The 16,276-nt window shown below is 37.9% G+C and overlaps 1 protein-coding gene across 1 annotated transcript; it reads right to left on the minus strand.

Moving 5' to 3' along the window:
• Nucleotides 1-1,693: 1,693 nt before the first annotated feature.
• LOC308611370 (E3 ubiquitin-protein ligase RLIM-like) lies at nt 1,694-4,875 on the minus strand (the record flags this gene model as incomplete). The annotated part of the gene is made up of 2 exons (XM_081260178.1): nt 1,694-3,300; nt 4,632-4,875. 2 exons carry the CDS (start codon nt 4,873-4,875, stop codon nt 1,694-1,696), a joined length of 1,851 nt encoding a protein of 616 aa, XP_081116304.1.
• Nucleotides 4,876-16,276: the final 11,401 nt, after the last annotated feature.

A 16,276-nucleotide genomic window follows, 5' to 3' on the forward strand; every position in this document is an offset into this window, starting at 1 on the left:
TTTAGGTTATAATACAATGTACTCTCACCTATACCAGGATTGAAAAATTTAAGCAAAATTTTCTGGACTGGCCAATACAACCCCCCAAAAACAGCCTTCAGGCTGAATTAGGAGAAAAATCCTTCACTATGTTTAGGTTGGAAGGAAGCATGACCTAAATTTTGATTTCAAATACTCGGGGTTTTGGGTGATGGTTTTACTGGGGACAATTAGAATTGAACTATGTAGACATGTTTCTTGAAGCCAAGTTTTACCTTTAAGGCTTTCATATTGCAGCTTGTGAGGCTCCAAGCAGCAATTGGCTACTTTGGGTCATTCACACAAGGATTCAGAGTCATATATAAACCATAAAACCCTTTATAAGAAATCAGAATCTGTTTTAAAAACTAATTATATGAACTAAACATATATAGAAAGAAATTGAAGCTTGAATATATTGAAGCAGCAAAAATTAAAGACATACCTATAACTGCCCTTTATCCTTAGTTGTTTACAATCACAGCAAATCAAAGTGTGACATGTTTAAGAGAAAGGTAATTAAGTTCTAAGGCTTTGTCATCTTATCACTTTTAAAAATACAAGATCTGAGTAAATGAAAGGAAAATAGAGAGGGTTGTTAAAGAGCTGAGTCATAGAGTGGAATAGAGAACAAGCGGAAGCGGAAGAGGCAAGAAAGCGTACACAGGCTGGGTTTGAAGAGAGTTGGGAATGCTGGTTGTGGTAGATGGTCTCTGATTTGCTTACCGGATCTACTCGCCATCCTTCTTAACCCTGCTTCGTGATTCCAGGAGGCTGATCTTTATCAGCTTCATGGACCAGTCTCTCTGTGTCTTCAGGTTGGGTTGGGTTAATATGACCTACTGATAAGTGATTAGAAGTCAGGAGGAAAGAAGGCAAGGGTATTTATTTCCATGATCTGCCCCCTTCCAAACTTTAGGTTGGCAGTGGATGCCATTTTCTAAGGTTACATCTCTTGTTGGGTGGGCTTCTCCTATAACTCGAAGACATTCTGGGTTGCAGGAACTGCTATCTCTCTATGCCCCCTCAAACCTAGTGGTTATAATACTGGTTTCTCACAGCTGCTAGCCTCAGGGCACTTCATCATCTCTTGGTTTCCCTTCATTCCTTACACAGTTTAGTCTCTTCATTAAATGCTATTCCATCACTCTTTTAAAGTGTGCCATCAGTTTTTAGCTAGAACTGACTGATACATTGGTAGTGGGGAATAGGCGAAACGTTAAGGTAGTGTTAGGGAGGTGGGATAAACTGCTGTGGAGAGAGATAGGAAGAGAAGGGTTTCAAAGCTTTTTATGGCATTCTAGGAATGTAACATGACTTCTTTATGTGAATGACTCTAATGTAGTCTTAAATGGCTTCTTAATTATTGATATTTGGTTGGGTTTCTGTTTCTCTGCATGCACAACCAGGATTGAACAGGGCTAAGAGATGTCTGGGATTTACATGACGAGATAATACTACTAGGATCTATCTAGATTCATTATATCATATTAAGACATTTCTCCCATGGAATCAGGAACATCCCAACCCAGTGCACATGCTAAGTTTTTATTGAAATTCAGTGAACTGCTATGGTGTGAAATTAATTTTTATTGTCAGTCCCCTGCGTCGGCAGGCCGACTCTCAAGCCCTGCGCCACCAGGGAAGCCCTATAACACTTTATATAGCTGAGAACTCATCGATCAGGATTTTCACTCTCATTGGAATCCACTACTTGCCTACGACAAATCGGACACGTAGAGTTCTCAGACAGCCAGCGATCAATGCAGTGAATGTGATATTCATGGGAGCAAGGTAGTATGCGAAGCTTGCTGTTTTCTGTGTACTCTGTAAGGCAAATGCTGCAGGCTTTTAGTGCATCATTTTCACCAAAAGATCTTACAGCCAAGCTGTCAATCTGTGCTTTGGTGAGTCCTGTAGTTTGCAGATCATGGGAGGACCCAGAGTCACTTTCATCATATATTATTAGGCTAATTTGTCTACCCACTTGCCTGGTCTCTGATGATAAGTCTGCTGCTAAGTTTGTTTCTTCACTGCCTTCAAACATCAGTGATCTAATTCCTGAATTTTCATCACTTGAGCTGGAACCAGAAATAGGACTAGAACTGGAACTAGACGTACAATTGGGGCTTGAATGACAACTCAGTGTGGAACTTGAATGGGTATCATAGCTAGCATTTGAATCAGAACCAAATGTACCACTACTACTACCATTAGGTGACTCTAGCCATTCCATGTTTGGACTTGGAGGTGAGACACTATGCTCTAAATTACTGTCACTGTCCATAAGGTTACTTGAGTTACTAAATTCTGTCATTGTCTGCCTTAACGTGCTCTGAATTGGAACAGATGTTGTATCATTTAAGCTAGTATTGAACATTCTGCAAACGGGATTTCTAATGGTATTGACATAAGCTCTCACACCTGCCCGCTCAGAATGTGAATACATATGCCTCAGTCCTCGTTCACTTTCAGAAGTGACAGTGTTGTTTGGTGTCTCAGATGTTAACTGAGTTCTACTAGCTCTGCTGTCTCTCTGAGAATATGCTCCAGAATGAACTTGTCCTACTTCAAGATTGAAGGGTATGGTTGGATATATTTCCCTCATTCCCCAAGATTCACCACTGCTGGTTGTATCTGGAGAATTTTCTCCATGAACGGCATTCCTTGTTCTAGAAGTTTCAATAAGACCGCTATTTTGCAACTCAAATCCAGTCATTTGCTGTGTCAATATTTCTTGGTGCTCAGTTCTAGAAAATCTCGCATTCTCACTTAGCAGAGGCTGCTCAAAATTCTGAGAGGGTATACTATGATTCAGTCTTTGTACAATTTCCCTAAGTGAACGTGGAGGCGACCAACTTTCAATTCTTGCTCTGGTTCTCCGATACTCTGGGCTCCTACTTCTTGCTCTTCTCTGACTTGTGGTAGGTGGGAATTTCATTAATGTTTCAGTTGTATCTTGTTCAGACATAGATGGTCTTGTAAATATTGATTCAGATTGTGGACTTTCCACTTGCCTTTGGCTGTCTTCCATATTTTCTCTTCTGGGAAGTCTTGCAGACGCTACATATTCATTCTCTGGATTTGGACTCCCATTATCAAGGTTAGCATTTATTTCTAAACTGAATATGAACTGATCACTTTTAGGATTAATTTGGCTCTCTTGTCTCCAAGATTGGTTTTCTCTTTGTCCACTTGTCATATTTTCAGTTTGTCCAGAACAGTTAAGCCAGTCTATTAGAGAGTCACCACTAGACACGTCATCTGAAGAGTCTCCTCTGTCTGTTAACAAAAAAAATGGGGAGGGTGCATAAAAGAACTACCAAAATTAGAACCATCATAAAATAGCACTCTGAAACTTTGTTTCAAAAACAAACAAAAAATGAGAACTTAAATACTCAGGTGTTTTCAACTGATTTCACATTTATAGAGTTAATATTTTATAAACTGCACTGTGTAGATTTATAAGTAAAGGTAGAAAAGTTTCGATTCCATCCAAAGAGAGTGAGCTAATCCTAGATAAACTTAGAGAATTTTTTAAAAAGGGAATCCGGAGGAAGTCTATGTTTCAGTATTTCATCATATACACAGCCATGTGTACCACTGTCAGAGGAATGTCAAGAGACTTTTTTTTCAGTCCACTGTCAAAACACTAATGCAATTAAACAAGGTAAACACCAGTTAAGGTACAATGCTAGTAGTTTAGTTCAATTTACATTATTGTCTAATTTTCATTAGTCTCCAACATGACTACTTCTAGGCTCTTCACTTATGTGCTTTTGATAATAGATAAGCTGTTTTAAAATATAAGGTTATTGCCCAAACATAAACAAGTTGTATAGGTTTAAAAGTGTTTGCATTTTGAATACTTCTTAATGTTACCAAGATTTTTAATTGACATTAAATTGAAGGTCAGATCAAATGAATAGACTGAACCTAGCATGGTACCTATAAGACCATATTCAAGAGCCAAAGTATTATAGTATCCTCTTCATTAGACAGCAAAATCCTCTACTTCACACTGGAAGGGAAGGCACCAGACCTGAGGTCCGAGCAGGGTTTCTCAGCCTTAGCACTACTGACATTTTGGTGCTGGACAATTCTTTGTTTTGGGGAGCTATCCTGTGCATTGTGGGATATTTGGCAGCATCCCTGGCCTCTGCCCACTAGATGCTAGTAACACCCATGCCTCCCCTGTGACAACCAAAAATATCTCTAGCCATTGTGAAATGTCCCCAGGTGTTGAAGAGAGCACAATTGTCCCCAGTGGAGACTATTTCTGTTTGCTTTTTTTACATGTCTATGTAGAAAAAATAATTCAGGAAGTAGGAGGGACTTTCAGTTGAGGTAGAAAACCAAGAAAAATACAAATAGGCTACTTTGCACTGTTTCCCAATTAAAACAACCCAAATGTGAATCAGGAAAACAAACAAACAGACCTTGACATGCTCACCCAAAATCAAGTAAATGCCAGTTCTTTTTATGAGAAGTTACTTACCAAATGAATGTAAGTCACTTCTGTATAATTTACTATTTCCTATTATGAAGTTACTATTTCCTATTATGAAGTTCCTTATTCATCCCATCCTATTCCCTCCAAAAGCAGAATATACCTGTATTTTCATCTGAGTCTTGTGGTGCGTTTTCTTTAATTAGCTGAAGTCTTCTCAGCAACTCTTCTTCCGTACTTTCACCTGGAATGCCTAGAAGATTGTTGTCTCTCATAAGTTCGTAATCTTCTTCACTCAGATTATTTACGAACCTGGAGAAATCTTCTTCCCGAACCAATCGGTCCGTTTGACTTATGTGTTGGGCCGAAACTCCATCTCCTTCATCATTGGAATCCGAGTTTTCCATCTTAATAAACAAGTGGAAAATTATCTGAAATTCACGACGTGCTGTTGAAATTCACCAATGGTCGTTTCGTTTTCTTCGCTTTCTACTTCCTGCCAGAGTGTCCGGTTCCGACTCAGTCGGATGACCCTCCGCACAGATTCCTCCCTTCTCCCTTCCCGACTCAGTTCTGTGGCCCCTGGTGACGCAACAGTTGGGAGCCGCCTCTAGCCCAGAACTTGCTAGACGTTGCCTAGGCACCCATTATCTTCCCCGCTGTTACCGAGTAGGGACTGGATTCAGGTTAGGTTTCATTTCATTCAAAACCAGCCAATGTTACTGAGGGTTTATAGTGTACCAAGCACCGTGCTTCACCTCGTTTCACCCGCATGAGCCTATTCTCAGGTTTTCAGGCTCTGATATGCTCTATGTATTCGTTACATTCCATAGGACTGCCTTCTTCAAAATGCCATGCCAAAGTCAGCCTAGTTCAATGCAGCAATTCTCATTTTCAGGTGCCCAGGGACCTCCGCCTTTTCTCCTCATGAATTTCTCAAGTCCTAGACTCTCACTAAGAAAGCCCACAATTTTGGATAATTTACCAGGGCCCTGGCTGAGTCTCTTTAGTGTGTCCTCTCCCTTTTAACTGTTAATGGCTTCATCTTGCATTATATGGTCCTTCAGTCTTGTTTCAAACAAACAAGAAACACCAAAACTTTGGCAGGCTTTTCTGCTCAGCCAGGGAATTCCTTCTCCACAAAAGCATCACGTTCATTTTTGTCCTCCTTTCTCATAAATATTATAAATAGTACTTAAGCAAAACTAGCCAGAACATCACAGGAACTTTTAGGACAGATACATAATAGTTACTTTGTCTGCCACAGTGAGTACTGACCCTGCTGATTTTGTCGCATGTATCACCTGAAAGGCTTGGTGAAAATAAAATAACGCTCATTTGCAATGCTATCTGGAGGAGACCTCTAATTCACTCTCAGTACACAGCTTAGAAGTTTAAGGAGCTGTGTAAATTCACGGTTGTTGTTTTGTTCACGGTCCACAGCAGGCTTTCTTGTTTGTTCTCAAGGAGATGGAAGGATGGTAACTTTACTGGTGTGACAGTGAAGAATCTAAGTCTATGTCCTGCTTTTGACATTTGTTCGATGCCTCGTTTAACTTAAGCTAGAAAAATCAATCTTTCCCCTCTGAATCAAATCTCAGCAAGTCTTTGGATGAGAACAGAATCCCCTAGACCACCCTGCGTCCTTTATGGAATTCTGAGTGTATTTGTCGTCCTTTATGGAATTCTGAGTGTATTTGTTATCTTTTACTGAAGTTATTCTTTTCACAGGGGAAATCTGTTGCAAACTTGTTTGCTGTGCCTCAATCAAAACCAGCAGTATTATGAAAATTCAGCGTGATTTGTACTCATGATGCAGGAAACCCTAACAATCGTTAGTGTTCTTGAGAGTGATTGATTCAGTTTAATTCAATTCAATCAATTCAAGTGTCAAGTATGTTTAGCGTTTGTTAAATGTCAGTCATATTATCGGATATTAAGATACAAAGATGAGTATATTTAAGAATCTGTTGTCATTAGAGTATAATAAACAATTGAGCTACACAGAGGTAAAATTACAGTTTTGAGGAGAAAGTGATTTGAGTGAGAGAGAAAATCGGTTTCACTGCCTTTGGGTTTGAAAGGATGAATAGGAGTTTTCTAAGTGAATGAAAGGGGGAAATATTTTCAAAAGTGAGAACAGCCACTGCTGACACTCGTAAAACAACAAGGATAGTAGATTTTAATTACTAAAAAAAGACATTAGTTAAATTGGCAGAGCAAAGCCAAAAAATGGAGACCTTTATGACATGTTTAGAAGTTGGACTTTATCATTAGTGCAAAGGAAAGATGTTGAAGTCTTTAGACAGTTGATGGTCAAATTTGCAATGTAGAAATAATATTGATAGTAGTGTTGAGGATGAATATGAAGGGCAACAGTTCAGATGGGAGGGTCAGAAATAGAGGGCAGCCTAGGCTAGTGATGACAAGGATCTGAATCAGGGCAAAGGAATATGATTAAAATGAAGGACTTTAACAGATCTCTAGGCAGCAGAACTGATTAAACCTAGTAATATATGGGAAAGAGGGAAAAGTGGGGAGGGGGAATATATGAGGGAAAGGCAGGGGTCAGGATTACTTTTGTATTTCTGTCTTTGCTTAGTGGACAGTGGTACCAATAAGAAGTAACACCTGATTCTGAAGTTGTATGGTTTAGCTTAAGAGGGAGCATGATTGCTTATGATTAGAATAGTATGCAAGTTACCTGAAGATTCAGAAAGTCTTACAGTCTTTCCAAATTTAGGTACAGAAGCACATGAACTAATAGCCCCGGATGTTTGGTGTTCCCTGTAGTTGGCTCTCAGTGTCAATGACTCTAGCTTCCTGAACTATTTGTTCCTGGTTATGTCCCAATTCTGGTGCAAGTAACAGGGTATAGGGATCATCATCCCAGAGACCTACATATTGACCTTGATTATTTAAATAGAAGCCACCAATATAGCTGTGCTTTACACTGAGTTCTCTCATGTCTTGACTTTCCTTCTGAGTATTGCAGTGTAGGTTCAGTAGTTTTTCCTCTGGATGGCAATATTGCTGCTTTGGCCTTTGTTCTATCCCTTGTCTTGATATCAGAAGTCTTCTGAAGATGTTTTTTCTTCACTTCTCATTTCAGAGATGGGAGGTGCATCAGGAAGTCCGGAGGTTGACTAGAGCATCTCTCTAAGTTGAGTTGGAGGGGAAGAGGTTGAAGATGGAAAGCTGCTTACTTTCAATCAGAGTCAAAGCACTTAAAAATTTGGCCAATCCATTGTTTATGATGTGGTGAAAAAATGGGGTGTGTGTGAGCAGATTTGGCTGTTCTTTTATCCTGGTTGTAATAATGGAGTTTTGTAATCAAGAGTTTTCTTTTACTGACTCTGTCCAAGGAAGCTTCTGAACAGATTCTATGACTCAAAGGGAGACTGAAACTAAGCAAGAGATAGCATTCTCCCTGAGTATGGGTAAAAGGAGTTCTGTGGCTTTAGAACTGTAAGAAATGATCAAGACATATATTCCACATACCTATTGCAGTATAACAAACCAGTCCAAAATGCAGTGGTAGATACAATAGAAACCATGTTGTTATAGTCAGGACTTTGTGAGCTAAGAATAAAGATAAAGAATACTGGGGATGGCTCATCTCTGCTCCATCATGACTGGGCCTCAGCTGTGGTGGTTTGAATGATTGGAGATAGATTAGACAACTTGACTGGTGTCATATGTCTGGGGCCTTGGTTCTGGCTAAGTTTTCTTTGAGTCACATCTTTTTTTTTTTTTTTCTTTTTGTGGTATGCAGGCCTCCCACTGTTGTGGCCTCTCCCGTTGCGGAGCACAGGCTCCGGATGCGCAGGCCCAGCGGCCATGGCTCACGGGCCCAGCCGCTCCGCGGCATATGGGATCCTCCCAGACCGGGGCACGAACCCGTATCCCCTGCATCGGCAGGCGGACTCTCAACCACTGCGCCACCAGGGAGGCCCGAGTCACATCTTTTGGTGCTGAAATGTCCAACCAAGATGGCATCTTCATTCACAAATCTGGGACTTGAGTTGGGCTGCACAGGCTGAAAAATCTGGGGCTGGTTTTCTCTCTGTCTCTGTCTTTCTCCATGAAATTTCTCGGTGTAGTTTTGGAGTCTTAGCAACCTGGATATCTCAAAGTAGTTGAACTCTTACATAGTGAGTGGCTTCACCCAAAATAAACATCTCATGAGACTTGGCTGGAATCTGTAAGGCTTCCTATGACTTAACCTCACAAGTGCAAGAACACCTTTTCTCTTGCAATCTGTTGATTGAATAAGCCACTGGATCAGCCCATATTCAAGAAGAGGGACACCCCATTCTACCTTTCAATAGAGAGGTAAAAAATATTTTATGGTTATATTTAATGTACTATAGCACATGATGAAAAAACTCTTATAATGATGACTTTTCAGTTGAAGTGGAAATTAATCTCTCCCTCTGTTTTCTGAATTGCATTATTCTCTGGGTAAAAATAAAAAAAGGGAGGACATAAAATCTGAAGTTCTTTGCATTCAGCCTGATTTTAAAGATATCCGATTAAGGATCTTTTTATTATGTAATAGTTTTCCCACATCAGAGACCATTGGTAATATTAAGAGCTATTTACTGAGCAACTGTAATTGCTAGACACTCTGCTTGTGTTTTAACTTATTTGATCTCAAGCCCCATGCAAGATAGGTATTACTATTCTCAGAGATAAAGGCATGGAGGCTGATGCAAATTAAGTGATTTTCTCAAAGTTACAGTAATAAATAATATGTTTAGATTCAAACAAGTTCTATAGGATGACTCTCCCTGTTTCGCTCTACTCTGCTATGTTTAATGAAAACACAATTTTAGACATCGTTACACAAACGTAGTAAAATCTCAGTTAAATGAGATGCTTGAATCATGTTTGATCATTTTCGTGTGCCATTTCAATTCTGCTTTGGAGTTAGTCTAGAATATCTTCGTTTTAACTTAATAAAGAGTAATTTTAAATCAAGAAGTAAACATAATTAAAGCTTGATAAGATATTTCATATATTTATGTCTTTTTCTTTCCCACCAGAAGGATGGGTTAAAAGCTTGAAAGCATTGATGCAGAAAAATGAATCTAAATATGCATGTCTCATGGAATCTACTGGAATTGGTTCTTTGACACAAATACTTGTTTTGAATCTAAACACGAAATTCTTGTTAATTGAAATCACACCCTTTCCACTTACATAGGCTTGACACTAGGAATTAGTTTCATCTCTTCCTTATGCTTACCTCTAATTATGGAAATAAAAATGTATTTATTTAGCAAGGTCTCGTCCCTCTTATGATTTCCTTTCTTCCCAGTTCTGCTCGGATTTAGACTTTTGATAGCTTTTCTATTAGTGCCGTGTCAGTGGATAGTTTGCTTCTACGCTTTCTCTAGTTTTGAGCCATTTTACACACTTTCTCTGAGGCATGCTCCAGGTCTGTTATTCACAAGCAAGTTAGTTCATATTTCCGCACATTTGTTTATCTGTAAAGTCTTACGTCCTAGATTATTGTAATAAATAAATAAACTTACATATACATAAATAATATTCTGTTTGTTACCTATATAGATATATTTAAAGATGAATTTTACGGTTCCAAGGATGAAACGGATATCAGGTTTGTTTCTCAAAACAAATGAACACAGAGAACACAAAATGAATAAGCAACACAAAAGCTCACAATATATGAGCAAAACCAAATTAAGCAGGCCTGCCGTATACAGATTCACAGGTTGTGCACTCTAAAATTCCCAGGGGGCACCATTCATGTAAAGAAGAAAGTGAATGACACTCCTATAAATATGCAGTGCACCACCTGTACAACTGTACATGCAGACCATGAAAATGAGCTTTAATGTTATCTTCTGCCTTCCTTCGACCCAGTAGGGAGAAGAGAAGAGGATAATGAACTCAGGGGAGAGTACATAGTTACTCTATTACTTGTTCTTCTCCAGGCCTAGAATTTTATATGCTCCTATTGAAGGGAGGTTGGTGATTTTGTTCAGTAGCCTGCAGTCACAGGGTGGTGCACTGCCTCTTTCACCAAGTATTTACACCAGTAGGTGTAACCACAATGGCAGCGTGTGGTGTGGGTAAAAATGGTCACCTCACATCTCTGTCATGTCGACTCTCCCTTTTATGGTGCTAATTGGGTGTTGTAGTCGCTCTTATGGAGAGTCACTGAATGGTCAGTCTGGGTTGCCTATTCAAAGAAACTCACCACATTTTCAAATTACATTACAAAAAGGCCCCTACATTTCAGGCATACCATTTTGCTTAAATTCAAACTACTGTACTATAATCAAGTTGCCTCTCTTGCTTAAGTCTTAATATCCACAAACCTCAACAAATTCAGTGGACAGTAGGTTGACCAAAGGGTGAAAGTTTTTTAAAAAGTAGCATTTGTATTGGGAGCAGAGTTTGGGTTTCCTTATGGTCGGGTTTCCTGGGGCCTCTTTAATATTCAGGCTAAATGCAAGCTCTTATCCACACTATTAGAATGCATCCTCTATCTTCAAACACATTTGACAACTTATTGCATATAGAATAAAGTAAAATGTGTAGTAAGTCCTTACAAAAATCACTCTAAATTTGCCAACATTACTACATTTTCATCTTTCAAACTTCAGTTTAAATGTCACTTCCATGGAAAGGTCTTCCTGACCAGTTTATCTAAAATAAAATTGTGCATGTCATGCTCTGTCACAGACGCTTATCTCTTCCTCCAATAAACTGTATACTATAAGAATAGTGATCTTTAGAGCTCAACCTGTGTTTTCCATCTATTCAGTTCCTTAAAGTAGATACTAAATGAATATGCATTGGAGAGTGAAATAAGTAAAGTAAGGAAGAAAGGCCAGAGGGAGGAAGAGAGGAAGGAAGGACAAAGATTCTCTCTCCATCTTTTTTCATTCTGGCTGCTGTAACAAAATGCCACAGACTGGGTAGCTTATAAACAACAGAACTTTATTTTGTAATGTTATGGAGGCCTGAAGTCCAAGATCAAGATAGCAGCATGGTCTCATTCTGGTGAAAGCCCTTTTCCTGATTCATAGCCAGAACCTTCTTGCTGTGTCCTCACATGGTGGAAGGGGGCTAGTGAGCTCTCTGGAGCCTCTTTTAAAAGACATTGATCCCATTCATGAAGGAATTTGTGGAATCTAAAAAATACAACCAACAAGTGAATATAACAAGAAAGAAACAGACTTACAGATGTGGTGAACAAACTGGTGGTTACCTGTGGGGAGAGGGAAGGGGAGAGGGTAGGGGATTAAGAGGTACAAACTATTATGTATAAAATAAGCTACAAGGATATACTGTACAGCACAGGGACTATAGCTAATATTTTATGATAACTATAAATGGAGTATAACCTTTAAAAATTGCAAATGACTATATTGTACAGCTGTAGCTTATATTGTATACCAACTATATTTCAATGAAAATAATAATAATAGTCACAAAAAATCTGAAATAAAAGGCATTAATCCCATTCCTGAGGGTGTCACCCTCATGACCTAATCACCTTCCAAGGGCTCCACCTCCTAATACCACCAATTTGGTGGGTTAGGATTTCAACATATACATTTTGAGGGAACATAAATATTCAGACCATAGCACTCTTCTTTGACCAAACTTGAGTCAGACTTCTCTGAGTCCTCTTTATAACTAGTCCCTGACCTTAGGCTCTGTCCTTGGCCCATTTAGACTAGTATTAGCATGAATTCTGGGGGGTCAGTTTAGCAAAAATCCTCTACCCTTGATATATGATCAAACTCTTTATCCCTCACCCTTCATGTCTTATCACCCTAGCCTGACTACAGAAAAAAGTTCTGTCAAATTGGTTTAGCCAGAATTCTCCTTACCCCTGATGTTTCCTCTTAGTAATTTTCTATCCACTGACCCCCACCCTGCTCCTTGCCTTTATATCTCTACTTGTTCTTATTATATTAGGAGTTGAGCCCCATCTCCCTCTCCTACTACACAGCCCCTCTGTAGTAGTCTCCCTGACTTATCCTTGCTACCTTTAACAAGTATCATGTATACTTGTTTTCTTCAGTACCTTCCAGGCTTTCCTTACCTACATCTCTCTGCATGTGCTGTCATTTGTTCCATGCCTTTGTTCACATTGTAATCTGTGCCTGCGATGCCCTACCCTTTATGCCCTAGTTCATATCAAACCTCTCTGTAATATCTGTACCCTTCTAGTACTGTATTAAATACACTGCCCTTCAAGATGGCCTGTAAAACTCCTGTTTGCATAAATATTTGCCATTTTTCACCTTCCTGTTTCCTCTTAGACTCTTAAATAGAACAATGTGTGCACTTGCCTTCTACTAGATTGTAAACTGTAGTGATGCAAGAAGTAGGCATTATTATGTGCCCCTCTAATGCCTAACACCAAATGTTATGCACAGTTAGAAACTCAATAAATACCTGATTAGTTGAACTATGGTCCTACTATATAGTGAAAAATTCAAAGGCTATTGAATTGGATTCTGATCTCCCCCGCTCATGAGCTGTGTGACATTGGGTAAGTTATTTAATCTCTCAGTTTTAGTTTCATTATTTGTAAAAGGCAATGATAACTAAATGGGTTGTGGTAAACTTTAGTGACATTCTATGTAAAATAAAGTAAATGTGATACTATATGTAAAGGTGTCTCCTGCTTGAGGTCAGGAATCCATTTGTAAAAATCAAGCCGTTTTTGTTCAAATGTAACCAGGAAACGATTTCCTATTATTTTAATGGAAACCTTTAATATGTTTTATATGTTAGCCCAACAACCCCAACAAATTTCCTGAAACGCAATGAAACAAAAGAAACAAAAAATTGTTATAATATAGATACTTAAAATCATGGTATCCTAATCACCTAATAATTAATATGGTTTTAACAAACATTGCTTTGCAGTAACATGGCCTCTCTTAATCCCAGTAACATAAGAGTTGCACATCCTGTTCTGTGACACTTTGCAGGCTTTTCAAAATGTCTACACAGGAGTCTAAAGTTTTACCCAATGTATTTGGAATGTAACTCAAGATTTTCTCCAACCACTGTGTTCTTATAAAAGTTACCTTGAGTTTGCTGATGCAAATATGTTTTATTGCTGTATAATCACTGGCTGAAGAATATTTGATTGAGAACTAATTAAATTCTCTGTAGTGTAAGTATTAAAGCAAAGAGCTCTTCTAACAGGGAAGTAATAGGAGATATTTTGTGTGTTATATCTTCATATAGGATTGCTAAACAGTGTTGTTCTTAATAAATGTTATTTTCTAACTTCCTTCCATTATGAATCAAATTAATTCTAAACCCAAGATTTAAGTTAGTCTTCATTTCTCAAATTCAGTTAAAACATTCATTTTTGGGGTTTTAAGAATTTAATTCAGTTATGCAAAAATATATCTAGGGGTTTATTTTATTTTTTATTTTTAATTTAATTTAATTTTTTTTCTTGAAGTATAGTTGATTTACAATAATGTATAAGATTCTGGTGTACAGCAAAGTGATTCAGTTATGTATGTATATATATATATATACACATATATATATACATATATATTCTTTTTCAGATTCTTTACCCTTATAGGTTATTACAAAATATTGAATATAGTTCCCTATGCTATACAGGAAGTCCTTGCTGGTTATCGATTTTATATGTAGTCGTGTTTATATGTTAATCCCAAACTCCTAATTTATCCCTCACCCCCTTCCCCTTTGCTAACCATAAGTTTGTTTTCTATGTCTGTGGGTCTTTTTCTGTTTCATATATAAGTTCATTTGTATAATTTTTTTTAGATTCCACATATAAGTGATATCGTATTATATTTGTCTTTCTGTGTCTGGCTTACTTCACTTAGTATGATAGGTCCATACATGTTGCTGCAAATGGCATTATTTCATTCTTCTTTATGGCTGAGTAATATTCCATTGTGTGTATGTGTGTGTGTGTGTATGTGTGTTTGTGTGTGTATGTGTATATATATATATATGAAACACATCTTCTTTATCCATTCATCAGTTGGTGGGCATTTAGGTTTCTTCCATGTCTTGGCTATTGTAAATAGTGCTACAGTGAACTTTGGGGTGCATGTATCTTTTCAAATTATGATTTTCTCCTAGGGCTTTATTGATAATGACATACACTCTAGCCCACCTACCTCACTTATATTTCCATATATCCTGAGTGAGTCAGGCTCTTTTTTTTTTGGCTTTTTAAGAAATCTGGATGCTTTCTAGATAATAGATATCTCCATATGCACATCTGAACCAGTTGCATGGTTTCTTTTAAGTTTATTATTAGGGAAGCTTAGAATAATTTCATAACAACATAGAAAGTGACTGTATACAAACTTTATTTTAACTGTGGACTACCCCCACTCCTACCCCAAATACTCATAGACTGAAAGGTCATCAGAGATGAGCTTGTCTTTGGGAATTGGAGCGTGGAAATCAGAGAAAGGAAGGAAATCACGGAACTACTTCAGTTGGAGATGAAGGAGTGGGTAAATGCCCTTTTCTTGGAAAAAAGATGAATTTCCTACTAGAGGAGAAATCTCTTAAAATATTCAGCTGCACCAGTGATTAACTCTGTTGCAAATTTAGTTGCATTCGGCAGGTACTGCAGGGAACAACTAGTGTGTATGCCTTGGCATAGTAAAAAAAATTATGTAGACAGAAAGTATATGTCATTTATCTAGTTATTGAATAGCCTGAAATATAGAGCAGTCGAATACTATTTGTAATTTGCGTGAGTGTGTGTGTGTGTGTGAGAGTGAGCAAAGCTGTGTTTGACACTAATATCCATTTTTCCTGACTTAAGAACAATATTTTAAGAGATAATTGTTGTTTAAAGAACTGATTGATGCCAGACAGGAAGTTCCCCTCATATTGATTATGTGTAAAATGCCTAGGAGGGCTTGGGAGTGACAGAAACCATCAGTAAACTTCAAAACTCAAACGAGAATTTAGTTGACAGCAGGGTGTTCAGTACAGAAAATAGTTTCAGCACTGACACTGTCTTCTAAGGATCAGTATCTATCCATCTGTATAACAGATATCTGTGCGAAAGACAGTGTGGTATGGTGGAATGAAAACTGAACTTGTAATTGGAATATGGGGATTAGGTTCCAGCTGAGTTCTTTCTCCTGGTGCTATCTCGGAGAGTTACACCTCTAAGAATAACATTCTTTGTTTTTAAACTATGTCTAAGGATCTTTTGGGCTCTCTATTTCTATGAAACTCTGATCCTATTTTATCATTGTAGGGGTACTGTGTGTTGGAAGATAGCTAGATAGATCAATGGATGCATGTATGGGTGGGTGGAAAGATAAGTGAGTACATACACACACATATACATATACATACATATGTATGCACAATATATACATATAAAAATATATACTTATATATATAGGACTATATATGTGTGTGTGTAACACCTACAGGTTATTTCCATGCATATGTGTCTACATAGAGTGACATCACAAATTCTGGCCATGGTTTTCCTTTTCATTGGCAAATATGACAATAAATCATCCATCATCTATTATTAAAGAGGTAAGACCTCTTAACAGCAAATGGGTCTTGAAAGAGATTTTAACATTGTGAAAGATACATTAAAATAATCCACAAATATTCATATGCATGTATTGTGAAAATGCTTCTTAGTGGATACAAATGTAAAAGGTGAATAATAAAAGTATGATGAATTCTTTATTCTTCATCGATAAAGAATTCCAATATTGAAAATTTACTGGGCAGTACTAAATAAGTGAGTATCAGGAGTCTGATCTT

This window comes from Mesoplodon bidens (assembly GCF_964165515.1).
Source record: "Mesoplodon bidens genome assembly, contig: HAP1_SCAFFOLD_72, whole genome shotgun sequence".
NCBI lineage: Eukaryota > Metazoa > Chordata > Mammalia > Artiodactyla > Ziphiidae > Mesoplodon > Mesoplodon bidens.